Source organism: Musca domestica, unplaced genomic scaffold (assembly GCF_030504385.1).
Source record: "Musca domestica strain aabys unplaced genomic scaffold, Musca_domestica.polishedcontigs.V.1.1 18, whole genome shotgun sequence".
NCBI lineage: Eukaryota > Metazoa > Arthropoda > Insecta > Diptera > Muscidae > Musca > Musca domestica.
Window position 1 is genome coordinate 8,695,149 of NW_026712238.1, and position 16,307 is coordinate 8,711,455.

Below are 16,307 nucleotides of genomic sequence, written 5' to 3' on the forward strand. Positions count from 1 at the left end.
CTTGGTACATCATAATATTATTATCAAACTTAGATCGATTTCGAAGATGGGCAATATCGGTCCACTCCTACTGGTACCTCCCACACAAAAGGTCGAATTTTTCAAAAAAAAAAATATTTTGCTGCACAGAAAGAGAAAGCACACTCCGATTTGTCTTCAACTTTGGAAATTTTAATATTTGCTTCAGTGCTGCTTCATATGCGAAAATGGACGATATAAGTCCACTCTATTATGTAGCTCCCCACAAAGTGTCAAAATTTAGAATAATTATAACTCTTGTAAAATGTTACAAATTACAAACATCTCAATCTTTATATTAACCCAAGGTCTGCTGTAAAGATGTGATATATCGGGGCACTTCTTGTGGTACCTCCCCCACAATGGGTCATGAACACCATGAAGAACATCCGATTCCATTCAGACTTTCCACATATTAATATTTTTTCGACGCAAGATCTGTTACAAATATGGTAAAGATCGGACCATTCCTTCTGGTACCTCTCCCACAAAGGGGTCTATGTTTTGAAAACCCAAACCGATAATGAAATCCGAAATAAGCATCCAGTTCTCTTCAAATTACACACATCACAATATTTTTATTAACCCAAGGTCTGGTGTGAAGATGGAATACAGCGGCCAACTCCTTCTGGTACCTCCCTCACAAAGGGTCAAAATTTTGAATATTACGGAATTAACATCCGATTCCATAAAATTTCAATATTTTCACGAAAACAAGATCTGTTGTAAATATGGTAGAGATCGGATCATATCTTCTGTCTTTTCTTCCTCCACACTAAAGGTAGATTTTGTATAATTATAACTATTTTAAAATGTGAAATCTATTTTTAGATTTTCTTCAAACGTCGTAAGAGATAATAATAATAACTTTCATAAAATACGATATTTTCCCCCCGTGCTCATCAAACTTTGCCCAAAGGCCACCTCCAACGAAATGCTCTGTCCAATTCGATTAGAGATTAAAACGAGCTCGATTTCGAATGAGAGTTCTCTGGCGAAAAAAAAAGACATTGAATAAATTCAAATAAGGCGAAGCATGATTTGCTCGTTTTCGACTGAGAGTAAAAAATCTCCGAAATCATGCACATTCTACTCTTACTGAGTACTTTTTTTAAGTTCTTGCCATACCAGTGTTTTATATCAAAGGATGGGGATTTCCTCAACCCATAGCTGCAAACGAAACAACAACAAATAGTATCAAGCACTTTTTAATAATAAGAAGTCAAACTTTTTGCCTCTTTGCCTGTGTCAGCCAAGGGACATGACTCTCCCATAAACACTCTCTCCTGCTCAATCCATACCACTAGCTTTTGTGCATGATTTGCCCCCGATCGACAGCAATGTCAAAAACGGCTTGCTGCTTTGCCACAGCCTCAATCGAAAAGTATGAACAAACCAAACGTATTCTCTCTCTTTCTCGTTTTTCAATTGCCGTTGATTAGTGGGGGCGAAAGATTTCTCTTACCACAACAAATGCACATATGTGAGTACCATTGTAAACACACAAACATAAGAGCATTCCCACTGCCAAGCAATTGTTCACTCGGGAGTAAAATCGAGCGATTTGGAATACTTTGTAGGAGGTTTACATAAAAAAGTAATATTTAGTCTTAGCTATGCAGATTATACCGTATTCAATATTAGGTTTCTCAAAAAGCGAATGTTTAATTATGGCATTCCTTCCATGAGCTAATCATATTCATAAAATACTACTCGAGAACTTTTATACAAAGTTTCAATGAAAAATTCTTCTTATACTTTTTAAGCTTTGATTTCTTGAGCTCAACTATTCCATGACTGTTTTACAAAAATCTATAGATTTTTAACCAAACTTTTCCCCAATTGTCATGCAAAACAAAAAACAAAACTTAGCCCCATGTTGCAGAAAAAAATCACTTTTTTCATTTCCCCATGTTGGAATTTTCGGTTAAAACGTTTTGTTAATCCTCTTCACTTTTAAAAAGGGAATGACAGTGGAAATAGCAATGGCATTTGCTTTCAGTTTGCCGGTTGTCGTTTTTTTTTTTTTTTTTTTTTCAAAGAAGAACAAAAAAACAACGCACAAAGAAGCTAAGTTACATAAAACAACAAAGAAAAATCGGCAAAGCTTGTATTTTATTTTTTTCTGTGGAAAACATAAAATTGAAACGTTAACTGAAAAACCAAATATCTAATATGTCTGTATTCCACGGCGAATGATACTCGCGATAGACGAAAAAGAAAAACAAATATCATCTATATGTTTATGGTTTTGCGTGAGAATTACAAAAAAAAAAAAATAAAAATAAGAAAAGTAACAGACATTTATGAGGGAGGGAGGAAAAATGGCGAGGGCTGGGGAGGCGAGGTGACGATGTATGGAAAAGTATTTTGCAACAAAATTTATGTAAACAATCACTCAGCATTTTGGTCGTAAAAACGCAATGGGTGGATTTAACAACAAAAAAAAAAGAAAAACAAACAACAACAACAACATCGAAAAGTGTTATTGAACAAGAAATTGCATGAATGTACAACACCAAAGCTGGGTGTATACAAAATATGTATATGATGGGAGGTGGTGTAATGGGTTGGATTGGTTGAAATGTATTAAAAATCCAATAATATATTGAGCCAAAAAAAAAAAAAAAAAAAAAAAACAAATATAAAATTTAACAATTTTTAAAATTTTCAGACAAATTGTAATTATTATGAAAGTAGAACTATACTTGTGTCGCTATTTCTAAAGTTTAAATCAGGATGGAAGAATAAAAGGGGGGTGAAGATGCGATTATTTACATATTTTTGAAAATCTTCGAGTTAAGATTAGTTGGTGTCCATTCATTTTATGTATATAGTGTGTTCGACATTATCACTGGTAAGAATCTGGGGAATGTTTTTGTAAAATAAAATAAATCGAGACATTAAATGGGTCTTTTATGTCATTTTCTTTAAAAAAGTTCAGGCTGAAATTTTAGCTCGAATATTTTTAAAAAATGTAAAAATGGGTGGAACTTCCGATATGTAACAATATTTTCCTAATCTAAAATAGTTTTCCTTTGTTATACCCTCAGGCATAGGGCTAGGTATAAAGGGTGAGATGAAAAAACTGCAACCAAATTCAGACTGCTGTCATTTCTAAGCCATGCGTCGTACACCTATTAATATTATTCCAATGACAGCTCATTATATTGTTTACAAGCGTACGAAAGCGTTTTGGTGAGAATTTCCCGGAAAAAAAGTTATTCGTGATGGAGATCAAGCGTGATAGTGTGATTTCTTTATATTTGGCTGGAAAACCACAAGTGACTATCGATAGAGCACTCCTGCATTCAAATGTGAATAAATCTTTTGTGTCTCGTACCATCGCTCCTTACCGTGATACTGGTAGCGTAGCATGACATCAAGGAAGTGGACGGAAGAAAACAGCAGCAACATCAGCAGAAATGGTTCGAAAAGTAAAGAAGCGACTTGATCGAACCCGCGACGCAGTGGCCGAAAAATGGCTCGTGAGCTAAACATATCGCAATATTCCATTCGGCATATATTGAAAAGTAAGCTCGGGGTAAAGCCATTGAAATTCCAAAAAGGCCAAGAACTTACACCGCAGCAGAAAGAAAATAGACCCAAAAGAGCTAAAGAGTTGCTTCGCCTGGCCGAAAATGGTGAACTGCCGAATTTGGTTTTCTCCGCCCCGATGAAAAAAAAACATTCGTTGTCTAGCAGTTTGTAAACAAACAAAACTATCGTGTTTACTTGCCAAAGAGGTCAGCTGAAAATGTGCACCTTCGGTTGGCCACCAGAACTCATGCGCCGGCCATGGTGATGGTGTGGGCCGCCATAACAGCCGATGGACGCTCTCCGGTCGTATTAATCGACCGTGGCATCAGAATAAATGCCGAATATTATCGCGAAAATATTCTAGAGGGTGTATTAAAACCTTGGGCACGCAAACATTTTGGCTGCAGACCTTGGACATTCCAACAGGACCCAGCACCATCGCACTGAGCACGCGCCACCCAAGAATGGTTACAAAATGAGGTTCCTCGCTTCATTTCCAGCGCGCAATGTCCACCAAAATCTCCGGATACCAATCCGTTGGACTATTGTGTCTGGAGTATTTTGGAAAGCCAGGTTGTCACTAAAAAATACCAAAGTGTCGATCACCTCAAGCAAACGCTTCGCCGGGAATGGGCCAAAATACCGCAGAGCAAAATTCGGGCAGCGTGTGATGGTTTCATTGGCCGTTTGAAAGCCATAATTCGTGCCAAAGGTGACCAATTCGAACAAATCTAAACTTATTCTAAAATTTGATGCTATTTCCGACATTTTTTGCATTTAAAAAAAATTGTAAAAATTATGGCGTTTGACTTTGTTGCACTTTTTCATCTCACCCTGTAAAATGTCATACGGCCAAAACGTACCTCATCGACATAACGATTTGAGAACCTAGGTCTCTTTGCACAAAATCCGTTTCTGGACATTTGGAGTCGATCTAGCGATATCCCTCCGTTCGTTTCGAAGGGAGTATCCGATTTGATGCAAACTTGATTAATTCTCATACACAAAAGGTCGAAATTAAAAAAAAAAAATTCGTACGTCACATTTTATAAGAGTTAAAATACCCTTTCTGGGTGAGGTACTTCATGGAATGGTCCAATATTTTCCAGGTGCGAAACCTGCAAAGTTAGAGCAATATCGGACTATACTTCTCTTTCTAGGCAGTAAAATATTTTTCTTGAAAGTGTCTACCTTTTGTGGGGGAGTTACCAGAAGGAGTGGACCAATATTCTACATCTCCGAACTCGATCTATAATATTAAACTGTACCAAGTTTGGGCCGAATCGGATACTTCGAGAGTTATCGTTCGCACCAGCGCGACAGCCATGCAGACGGACGGACATCGTTATACTCATGACATCGCTATACTCATGACATTGCTATACCCCTCGAAATACTCATGTCAGACCCAACAAAGTATATATATTCGGGATCAGCGTAAAATTCTAAGTAGATTAAGCAATGCCCGTCTGTCTGTTGTAGTCATGCTATCTTTCGAACAAATTGAGATAGAAGGCTAAAATTTTGCAAATATGTGCGTTAAGTAGGCAGCTTAAGTTCGTAAATGGACCATGTCGGTCCACGTTTTCGTATAGCCACCGTATAACGGTACCTCCCAATACTCGGTATTTGGATAATTTTTGCGACATTATAGAACGAAATTGTTTCCAACTCCGCATTTAAAAATCTTAATGGGCTCTACAGAGTATAACAAAAAATTGCGAATACAGGTCCTCGCCTTCGTATAGAACCCACACAACACATTTTGGCGACATTATAGACCATAACAGAAAATTTTCTATGAAGGTCAGCGACTTCATATAGCCCACATATAACAGTACACCCCTTTATTCGGTATATAGATGGTATTAGCGACATTATTCACCGGATTTTTTTTTTTAATTTCTGATTCGAAGTTCGTAATCGGTACGACAACCTATGACAAAAAAAGTAGCTTTGCAGGTCTTTGTCTTCTTATAGCCCCCACATAACGGTTTTTATTTATGCGGCATTTTTCTACGATTTTTTTTAAATTACACATGTTCCTTCCATATGGTGGAGGATATTAAAAGTTCGGCCGTGCCGAACTTCGTCGCTTCTTTACCTATCTCTGCAAAAAATTCCAAAAAGATGTCCGTTTCTTCTAAATCGTTGCCGAAAATCACAATAACACCCGAATATCTTCGACAAACCAAGACGCTGTATACGATTACTGTATAATATTTGTGTACATTTATTCATTCATTATGGAGGTATTTCACTCGTTTTCTACAAATAAGAAAATCCAAGGAGGCGAAAAACTTTATCTTGTTTTCCATGAAAACAAACAATGAATGGAATGTTGTTGGCATGCGAACCACCAACAAACGACGAAGGAATGAAGCAACCAACTAAACAACGAAAAAAAAGAAGAGAGATATTTTCGCAATGACGCTTTGTGCTGACTTGACGCTGATATCAATGATAGTGAAGCCAGCTATTGCTCCCACACTGTATCCCCCGAAAAATGAGAAAAAAAAACCGACGAAATACTGCGGGAGAAAATTCCAAAGCCAACGATGTGAATGAAAATCTATGGAAATTAAACGAAAAATAAAAATAAATATATTTGTTAACTGATGATGGTGATGCCTTTCGATTTCTTGCACCGAGAGTTATAGACAGTAATCCGTTTATAAAAATTGAAAGAAAAAAAGTTGACGGTATCTTAAATTACCATTAGCAAGTGGAAATGGCGAAGTAAGGGAGACACATAATAAACAAAAAATAGAAACAGAAATAAAACATGAAAATGTATATTTTCTTCATTGGAAAAATAATAAGGGTCGTTAGTCTTTGACAGGCAGTCAGTCAAACAGGGATGCAAAAGAAAGCATGTTAATTGATGAGCGATTTTTTAGGAGCTAGGAGGTAAGAACAGTTGTTTTTCAATGCTGGTGGGAGAATTATCGCTTTGAGCAAGGCTGCCACAAACGTACGTTTGCATTCCCACCTTCCCTTAGCTGAGCCTGCGATACTCGTTATTATGTATCTCATACTTCTAAAGAGCACTCCTACGTATAGCCATTTTGATCTATTACCAGAGTGACCTCGTTCTTTTTGAAATCTTAGATTTATTATTAAAAAGGCGGATGGAATTTAATTAAAGAACTGAGCAGAACTCATTTTTGCACGTTTTTACTCCCGAGTTCAATATTATCGCAAACGGGAGTGATCGAAGAGTAGGAGTTTTACACAAAGTTTACACTCCAGCTTTTTTGTGTGTGGGAGCGCTTGCGAATTACTGAGATGTAAAATATAAGAGAGTGAAGTGCTCAAATTAGAAAAAGATTTTACTCTACGAGTAAAATCGAGCGGAATAAAAAAATTTTATGGCAGATTTATGTACGCGTGTATTATTGGTTTTGATGTTGCTGTGAACCCCGGGTGAGAAGGAGATTGTAAAATCACAGGAGTACTTCCGCTAGGATTTGATTTGTTTAGATACGACTCTCCAGTATCTAAACAAGGAATATGAAAATGTCCACCGATAAATCAGCGGCCACAACTTTTTTCCACCTAAATATGCAGGTCGATCAAGAGGATGATCCAACCCGATAATAACCCCTAGGGGTCATATTCCGGCAAAATTCTGGTAGGTCACAACTTTTCGAGCACTCCTACTGAGTAATGACGGCCCAGAGTGTACACGTCCGGTTGCAAGACCCAAGGTTGGTAATTGGCCGAAAGTGTTGAACTGCCGAATTTGGTTTTCTCCGCTACGATAAGAAAACATTCGTTGTCCAGCAATTTGTAAACAAGCAAAATGATCGTGTTTACTTGCCAAAGAGGTCAGCTGAAATGTGCACCTACGGTTGGCCACCAGAACTCAAGCGCCGGCCATGGTGATGGTGTGGGCCGCCATAACAGCCGATGGTCGCTCTCCGCTCGTATTAATCGACCGTGGCATCAGAATAAATGCCGAATATTATCGCGAAAATATTCTGGAGGGTGTATTAAAGAATTGCACACGCAAACATTTTGGTCGCAGACCTTGGAACCCAAGAATGGTTGCAAAATCAGGTTCCTCGCTTCATTTCCGTACAATGACCATTAAAATCTCCGAATACCAATTCGTTGGACTATTGTGGCTGGAGTATTTTGGAATGCAAAGTTGGCACTAAAAAATACCAAAGCAAGCGCTTCGCTGGGAATGGGCCAAAGTACCGCAGAGCAACATTCGGGCAGCGTGTGACGGTTTCATTGGCCGTTTGAAGGCCATAATTCGTAGCAATTCGAACAAATCTAAACTTATTCTAAAATTTGATGCTATTTCCGACAATTTTTGCTTTCATTCAATAAAATAAAAAAAATATTGCGTTTGACTTTGTTGCAGTTTCACCCTGTACTTTGTTGTTGTAGTTAATATACCCTCCATAATATGGCAGAGTGTATGAAAATACGCTCATGAAGGTGCATTCGTGTCATACAGTATCTACTCGATTCACTCCAAAAGATATATAACATGAGGTTTCGAGAAGTATCCAAATCATATTACTTGCAGCTGGCGCCAGCTTCAGTTTAGCTGAGTATCTGTGTGAAAACTTAAATTATGGTCAGATCAAATTTCCTCAAAATCGTTAAAATTTTCGGTGACTTTGTTCAACTAACTAAGATTGCAAAATAAAAAGCAACATTCACTTGGGCTAATGAGGACCCACACTTGAACCAACCAAATTGAACCGAACCCTTTAAAATACCGACTATATAGAAATAAAGCTATTTGAGAACTATACCAAATAAGGGATTTTCACTAATTTTTTCACGGCAAGGGTTAATATCCTCTTAAAAACTAAAACACAAAAAGATCTCCTTCGCAATGACTATTCCATAACGACAATGATAATATTCATAATAATGGTTTTCATCATAAAAATTTATTAAAAACTTATGTTCCGTTACGACACTTTGACAATGACTCCACTGCAGCTATTAAAAAGCCCCACGAAAAGACTTCATAAACATTGAGAGCAAAGAAAATTAATAATCCTGTGGCTTTCGCCCTGTGATGACATTGGCAACGAATAACGACAACGTTTATTGTGCGACATCATTAACAAAATGATGAGTAATTAAACCATATCGCATTAGATATTAATAATTATTGTGGTTAATATTTACAATATTGGCTGCGTCACTACTGTCATCAAGGGTTTTTTATGTTACATTGTTCTTACATCAAATTGGATGTCATTAATGGCACATACAACGAAGTGTGTAGGATCTCCCAAAAAAACACAGTGTAAATGTTTACATAGGAATTTCAATTCAACTTCATGGACAAAAATACACTTTTGATTATCGGAAATTCTCTATGAGATACATATTTTTAGGAATATAAACTTAAATGAAATAAAATGTTGAAGAACAATAAAAAGAGGAGGCCTTTGGGTAAAACTAAAAATTTGAAAATGTCAAAAAAAAAAAATAACAATTAAAAAGACATTGAGTTCGCGTGGGCCGAACTCCTTATACCCTCCACCATCGGGTAAAAAAAATATTTGTTGGCAAAAGTATCTGAATTCAAACATGTTCCACTTTCAAGTACAAACTCCAGTAAGATCGGTAGGAGAATGGTTTGAGCCGTTATATGGCGGACCTTACAAAATCGGGAGCCTATATAGACAATATTATACTACAATGATTATAAGCTATTGCGAGTCTTAAATACCAAATTTGATATAAGTTCCCGGTTAAGTGTAACTGGGATGACAAGGACCAATATGGAAAATGTTTTGACGCCGGTTGTAGAGCCCATTATGAAGTACAAATACCAAATTTCACACAAATCTATTAGGAAATGTAGGTTAAATCGTCAAAATGCCGAGTATCCGAAGAAACCTTTACATGTTTTCTTTAGGAAAACCACCGAAGCTAAAACCCATTATGAAGTGCAAATACCATTTTTTAGACAAATCCGTTGGAAAATGTCGGTAAACCCATCAAAATACCGAATATTAGGGGGTACCGTCATACGGGGCCTATACGAAATCTTGAACCTATATGTAAAATGTTCCTCCATCGAAGCTAGAACCCATTACGAAATAAAAATACCTTTTTTTAGAAAAATCCGTCGAGAAATATGGCAAAAATCGTCAAAATACCGAATATCGGGAGGTACCCATATAGGGGGGCTATACGGAAACGTGGACCTATATAAAAAATTTTCCGCCACTGTAGCGAGAACTCATAACAAACAACAAATACCAATTTTTAGAAAAATCCCTTGAAAAATTTGGCAAAAATCATCAAAATACCGAATATCGTGAGGTATCCTTATATGGGGCTATACGAAAACGAGGACCGATATATCTCATTTTCAATACCAACCACCCTAGACACAATTCAAACTACTGTGCCAAATTTTAAAGCTCTACGTCAAATAATGTGAGCTGTTTCGTGATTTAAACAGACGGACAGACGGATATCGTGAAATAGACTTAGTATTTTATGCTGATCATGAACATATATACCTTGTGGAGTCTTCCGCGAATATTTAGGGATGTTACAAACAAAATGACAAAAGTTAATATACCCGTAAGCCTTATCGTTTTATCCAGGGCGTCAAAACAATTAATATTTTACGCAAACTAAAACTTTAATGTCGACCATATCTCCTTAATTCTTCCAAGGGCAAGGTTACCCTATAACTTCTAAACACAATCGACTACAATCCATTTAATCCCTGCAAATGTATTCAAAATTGTATAAAAGTTTTTTACTCTCATGTAATGATACCTATATTACTTGTCATTTCAAGCCTGATGATTAAAACAAATAACCAATTTGAAGCCTTATTTCCAAATGGCTATCCGTAAATAACTGCATAACATTGTTCAAAGGACAAGGACAGGCCACACAAAGCAATATATACTATCAATAGAGTCCCCCCATAACTCATAACAAACTACTGACCATTAAAATTGTAATATTTCCCCTATTACTCCCACTTTCTCTTCCTCTCTCTCTCTCTTTCTCTCTAAAAGCATGTTGATACATCTGTGTGCATGTTGAATAAATGATTGTGTGAACTTGAAAACAAGTTTTGTTTTGATAGCTCTTCACTCAACTCACTATACACACGGTTGGTGTTACTGTTTATGTTGTTATATTAGTTGTTGGTGTTGTTCGTTTTGTTTTTGTAACAAGTTTAAAACAAACATACACACTGGCCTCCCTACTCAGCAATGATAATAAAACAACAACAACAGCAAATAAGAACAATACTCAACATTAACTGGCCACTGTTGTTGTGGATGCAGGGAGCCAATTGCAAGAGAGTCGAAGAGACTCGGGGAAAGAGAATAGGGGAAACAGGTATTCATGGACATTTGTCACATACGAAAAACAAAAACTACAAATTGAAGGCAACTTTAAAAAAACAAGTGCAGAAATGAGAAATTTTAAAAAAAGGAGAATCATAATGACAATTTGCAATACTTACGGATAAAAGAAGAAGAGAAATGTTGTGGTCAATAATAAAATCCAGGCGAAAGTCGCAGGAATGTAACGTGTTTTAACATCGCATTTGGGCATTTTGTTGTCGGTACTGCTAGCTCTACTGCTACCGATGCCACCGCCGCCGCTGCTGCTACTGCTGTCGTTGATGCTGCTAATGCTGGCTGAATTGATGTGCTGCTTGGTCACTGACGATACAACTGTTGGTGACGAAGACGACGTCGACGACGAAGGGGTTAATGCTGATGATGACTGTGGTGAAGTGGAGGACAACGATGACGGCGACCACCAAGGCGATTGTGATGTTGTCGTCTTTGGCAATCGATGTGAATGTGAGTGGTGATGAAATGGCGATTGCAAATTATTTTTCCTACCGATGTTAATAATATTGCCGGTGTTTATTGTTCTGGGGGACAGGTGTAAAAGTGTTCAACATCTAGGAGAAGGGATGGATGTAAAACCTAGAATGCCCACATGAATTATGAATCCTCCTCGTGACTTCTTTTTATTTTTTTCTTTTGTTTGCCTGTCTAGCTTTTTTATGCTTAAATTCGATGGTAGTTAGTGTGAACTGTTGTTGTTTTTTTACAAAGAGGGCGATGGCTTGCAATTTTATTGCTTCCCTTGGCTATTTTTTGTTTTCGATTTTCTTGGCAGACACAATGACGGAGCACAAAGGCAATTACGACGAGACGATGTCTTGTTCCTCAGACTGGATGAGTTTTTAGTAGAGCAGGATATGATGGTGGTGTGAAACGAACAAAGTATCCATTACTTGGAGTTAAACAAAAAACAATGCCGAAACACTTCACGTTTTTTTTTTCGCCTGGTCTTCCCAACAATGTGTTCCGCCGCCTGCAAAAACGTCTGTCAATTTTGACTAGAATCACAATTCACTCTTTCACTTTAGTAAAGGAAATAATCCGTTTTCTTGTATGCTACTCTTTGCTGCACGTTGTGTGTCCAAGACAAAGGATATTCTTTTTCACTTAAACCAAATTCATCACCTGTTTATATTTTTTGTTAATTTGCACATGCACTCTGAAGAAAAAAATTCCACATTTTATTCACGTTGACGTTTTGTCTTTCTATTATTTTTGTTGGTTACTCTTGTTACTCTCGCTTTTCATTCATTCCTTGCACAATTCGTATCCACTCTCCCGTTTGCCAATCAAAAAAAAGGCTATCTTTGTTGTTTTCTTCTGTAAAAATCATATATATTTGCACTTTGTTGTTTTTGTTGTGTCTCCTCCCGTTAAGTGAATGGAAGAAATGTTCACTCTCTTCTCTCCAAGGATGACAATTTTACCTATATTAACTATAGAAGATATTAATGAAATGAAAGCACCAACAAAAAGAAACACTGCGAAATATATTGAAGAGCCAAGAGGCGCCGGAGGGAGTTCCCTATGGCGTTAGGTGGCGCAGTGAGATACACACGGAAAACTAAAACTTCTTCACAAGTGTCTTTGACATTAAGCTGTGCTTTTTTGCAGAAAACCGAAACGCATTTTAATGGCTTTTCTCTCTCACACTCCTTGTTATTAACATGCATTCACTTTTATTAAAATTTTTACGAAAAAATTACACTGCTCCCACTTACTTTTCTCCCCTTTTGCGAACAAATACAATAAGAATTGAAGATATTTATTTCATAAAATTGTTGTTACGAACAAATGAGAATGAAAGAATAACTAAAAGTAAACAGTGTTGCCATGTCTAGTATTTTATGTGACAGGTAACCGGTTTCAGAGTTACCATACTGCAAACAAAATAACTATCGTACACACAATTGACAATTAGATTTTCTTTCCACTGCTGTTTTACGTGAGATGTGTGTTTGTGTGTGTGCGTGTGTGTTTGTTGTTTAATTAAATCTATTTTGGATTGGGGGGCTGGCCATTATCACTGTGAATTCTTGCAAAATTTCACTTTTATTTATCAGCAACGGCGAGAATTCTTTCCTTGAAAATTTTCAATTACTTTTCTATTTGCTTTTTTCTGCACATACACGCAATCATATACACTCATTTGCAGCACCACAAACGTACACACATATAGGCTTCACTTTTTTCCACAACAATTTTTTTTCTCATCTCATTTTCTTTTGGCCCTTAGAAAATACATCATTTTTCACTAATTAAGGTTTGTCTTGGGCTTCTCCAAACTTGCATTTACCCTTTTTATAAAATTTTTGTTGTTATTTTCACAATATTCTTAAATTTCACAAGTAGATTTTTCTTAATTTCTTAATAATTTTCATTTTATCCGCTACACTCCGATCCATTTCGTTCGTTTGCTCTTCGATTTTTACTTTGCATTGTTTGGTATATAATAGGGATGACTAGGTCGAGATGAAACTTATCGAATTATCGACTATTCGATTTAAACACCGATTGGTGATAGTGAAAATAATAATATGTTTACATTGTCCCTTATAATAATGATTACATTTATGTGTTTATTCTCAAAATAAGGATAGAATTTTTCATACCAAATGAAATACATATCTTAAATTATTGTCATAAATAACAGCAACCCCATTCTTGTAATATAAAAAAAAATTACTATCATATAATTTCCATGCAAATTTTCTTAAAAACACTAATATTTGCTCTCATTGCTCACAGAATATATATTTTAAAATCTAAAAGTATTTTACCTTGTGGTTCATAGAAAATTGCTTTCAAAATCCACGATTATTAAATCCAATAGTTTAAAGAAATGTAATTTAGAATGTAAGTAATGTTCCCAAAAATCCAAGAGTATTGAATCTGCAACGCTTCACAGAAAATATTCTAAAAAATCTACGATTGTTAACTCTTCTTTTTTTAGGACATCTCACTAGTATTAAAATTCATATTTCATAGAAAATATATTTAATGATTCGCAAGTATTGATGCTCATTTATATAGAAATTGTATATAATATATAAATATATATATATATATATATATATATATATATATATATATATATATATATATATATATATATATATATATATATATATATATATATATATATACATATATATATATATATATATATATATATATATATATATATATATATATATATATATATATACATATATATATGTCTTTAGATAAAGTTCTCATTGCTTTTAAAGAATATCCATCAAAACATTAATTTATAATCTGCGTAATAGACCCAAATTTTTTTTTATATTTTCCTGTGATCCTTAAAGATCCAAGATCTGTTTCGAAAACTCAAAATATTAGAAATCCCTCTTAAAATGTGTAATATTTTGGATATTACTCTCATGTATAACAATAATGCTCCTATTTCTATAAAATATAGGTATTAGAAATTCAATATGAAAATTTATTTTATTGCACTACAACTACAAAAACTTTAACAAATTTTCAAAGAAGCAACATGAATCAAAAGATATATAAAATACAATATATATTATGCTATATAACATCTTTTTCCTTGCTTAACCACTGGCATTCTTTGTTCTCCTTCCAAGAACCCTCGTCGCCTTCGTATTTTTCTTTCTTCCAAATTGGTACACGTTTCTTGAGTTCTTCTATGGCCATGGAAACGGCATCCAAAGCTGTTTTGCGATGTGGCGAGGAAACAGCAATAACAACACTTGCCTCGCTTACCGGAACTAAACCCAAACGATGAAAGATGGCAATGTTAACAATATCCGACCAATTTTGTCTTAGCTGCCCGCATATACTTTCCATTTCCTTGATAGCCATAGGCTCATATGCTTCATATTCTAGAGAGACGACTTTCTTATCCTCGAAATTATCACGAGTTGTGCCAACAAACAGCGATATGGCTCCACAGCTGCCGGCAGTTACCAAATTATTGATAGCACCAACATCAAGTTTTTCATGCGTGAGCAACAAGTGGTTCTTCATATTGACTTATCAGCTACTAAGGTACCGTCGTGTGTTAGAGTGGAAAAAAACAGGTTCAAATTATCCACCGCTCAAAGGGGGAATAATGGCTATTTCATCGCCTTCCTTTAAGTGCAGTTGTTCTTCTTCGCTAATATTACAATAGCTTTGATTGATGGCCAATATAATTGTTGTTTTAATGGCTTCCAAATTGTATGCAGCACTAATTTTCCCCAACAAGTCGAGTGATGTTATTGAACTTGATTCCAGGCCAAACGATGCTTCGTCCAGTCCCGCCAATTCACGTGATTTAGCAAAAAATAATATTCGAATATTTATTTTCTTCTTTTCAGTATCTCCACAACTCATTATTATTTTTTTACTAGCTTAACATGTTATTTTAATAGCAAAAGCTTTAATGATGGCAGCAATTTGACATTGGAGAAGATAAGCAAAACACTTGTACCACCCAGAGGGCGAAGCCGATGTGAAATTCCCGGCGGCGGCGGCGGCGGCTAAGCACAAAAAAGCCGGCGGCGGCTAAAAGTCGACTGCAGCCGAAAGAGAATCGGCGGCGGCTAAAAGTCGGCTACAGTCTACTAACTAATTTGATAAAAATGGTTCGCCGACCGCATTGTTATCATGAACAAACAATTGTATTTTTATACCCTACACCACAAGGTGGTCAGGGTATTATGTCTTTGTGCATTTGTCTGTAACAGGCAAAAGGAAACGAGATAGACCCATAGTTCCTTTTGATGATCTGCATAGAATCACATTCTGAGTCGATTTATGCATGTCCGTCCGTTCGTCTGTCCATGTATTTTTGTAAACAAAGTACAGTTCGCATTTATTGCCATATCCAGATGAAATTTTTCACCCAAGGAAATTTGGCCCAAGGACGAACCCTATTGAAATTGGAGATAATTGGTCAAAATTTAGATATAGCTCCCATATATATTTTCGTCCGATTTGCCTTTTATTGTGCACCAAACGTTCAATATCAGCCCGAATAGTATGGAATTTTGCACATACAACCAAATTAGGCCTGAAAATAAGTGTGCCAAATTTGATCGGAATCTGTTCAGATATAGCTATAGCTCCCATAAATATTGTTCATCCGATTTGTTATTTTTGTCCTCCGCAGCCGTAATATGCACTCTGTAAAAAAAATATTTGGGGAAATATATCAAGTGCAGCTCAGAAATACATTTGCTAAATTTTATCGAGATCGGTACAGATTTGAATATAGATCCCATATATAATTTCGTCGGATTTAGCTTTTTTGTGCACCAAACGTCTAATATTTGCCCAAATTGGATGAAACTTGGCACTTACGATCGAATTTAGTCTAGAAGCTTGTATGTCATTTGG

General features: G+C 36.0%; 3 protein-coding genes across 5 annotated transcripts in view; all 3 read right to left on the reverse strand.

Annotated features, from left to right (window-relative positions):
- The window catches only part of LOC101891806 (palmitoyltransferase ZDHHC8), a 181,853-nt gene extending 168,492 nt beyond the window's left edge, over window positions 1-13,361 (reverse strand). For all 3 annotated transcript variants that reach the window (XM_011293229.3, XM_059120923.1, XM_011293231.3), the window contains exon 1: window positions 11,042-13,361. In XM_011293229.3, coding sequence (XP_011291531.1) covers window positions 11,042-11,133 — 92 coding nt within the window. In that variant the 5' untranslated portion in view covers window positions 11,134-13,361. The remainder of the gene's footprint in view (window positions 1-11,041) is intronic.
- A 1,028-nt stretch (window positions 13,362-14,389) lies between these two features.
- LOC101891455 (molybdopterin synthase catalytic subunit) lies at window positions 14,390-14,954 on the reverse strand. The gene has a single exon (XM_005181147.4). It carries the CDS (start codon window positions 14,952-14,954, stop codon window positions 14,496-14,498), a length of 459 nt encoding a protein of 152 aa, XP_005181204.1. The 3' UTR covers window positions 14,390-14,495.
- On the reverse strand, window positions 14,787-15,410 carry LOC101891637 (uncharacterized). The gene has a single exon (XM_005181148.4). It carries the CDS (start codon window positions 15,300-15,302, stop codon window positions 15,015-15,017), a length of 288 nt encoding a protein of 95 aa, XP_005181205.1. The 5' UTR covers window positions 15,303-15,410; the 3' UTR covers window positions 14,787-15,014.
- Window positions 15,411-16,307: the final 897 nt, after the last annotated feature.

What these genes read in the sequence shown, in the direction of transcription:
- LOC101891455 (XM_005181147.4), bottom strand. Translation starts at nt 14,954, where the DNA reads ATGAAGAACCACTTGTTGCTCACGCATGAAAAACTTGATGTTGGTGCT.
- LOC101891637 (XM_005181148.4), bottom strand. Translation starts at nt 15,302, where the DNA reads ATGAGTTGTGGAGATACTGAAAAGAAGAAAATAAATATTCGAATATTA.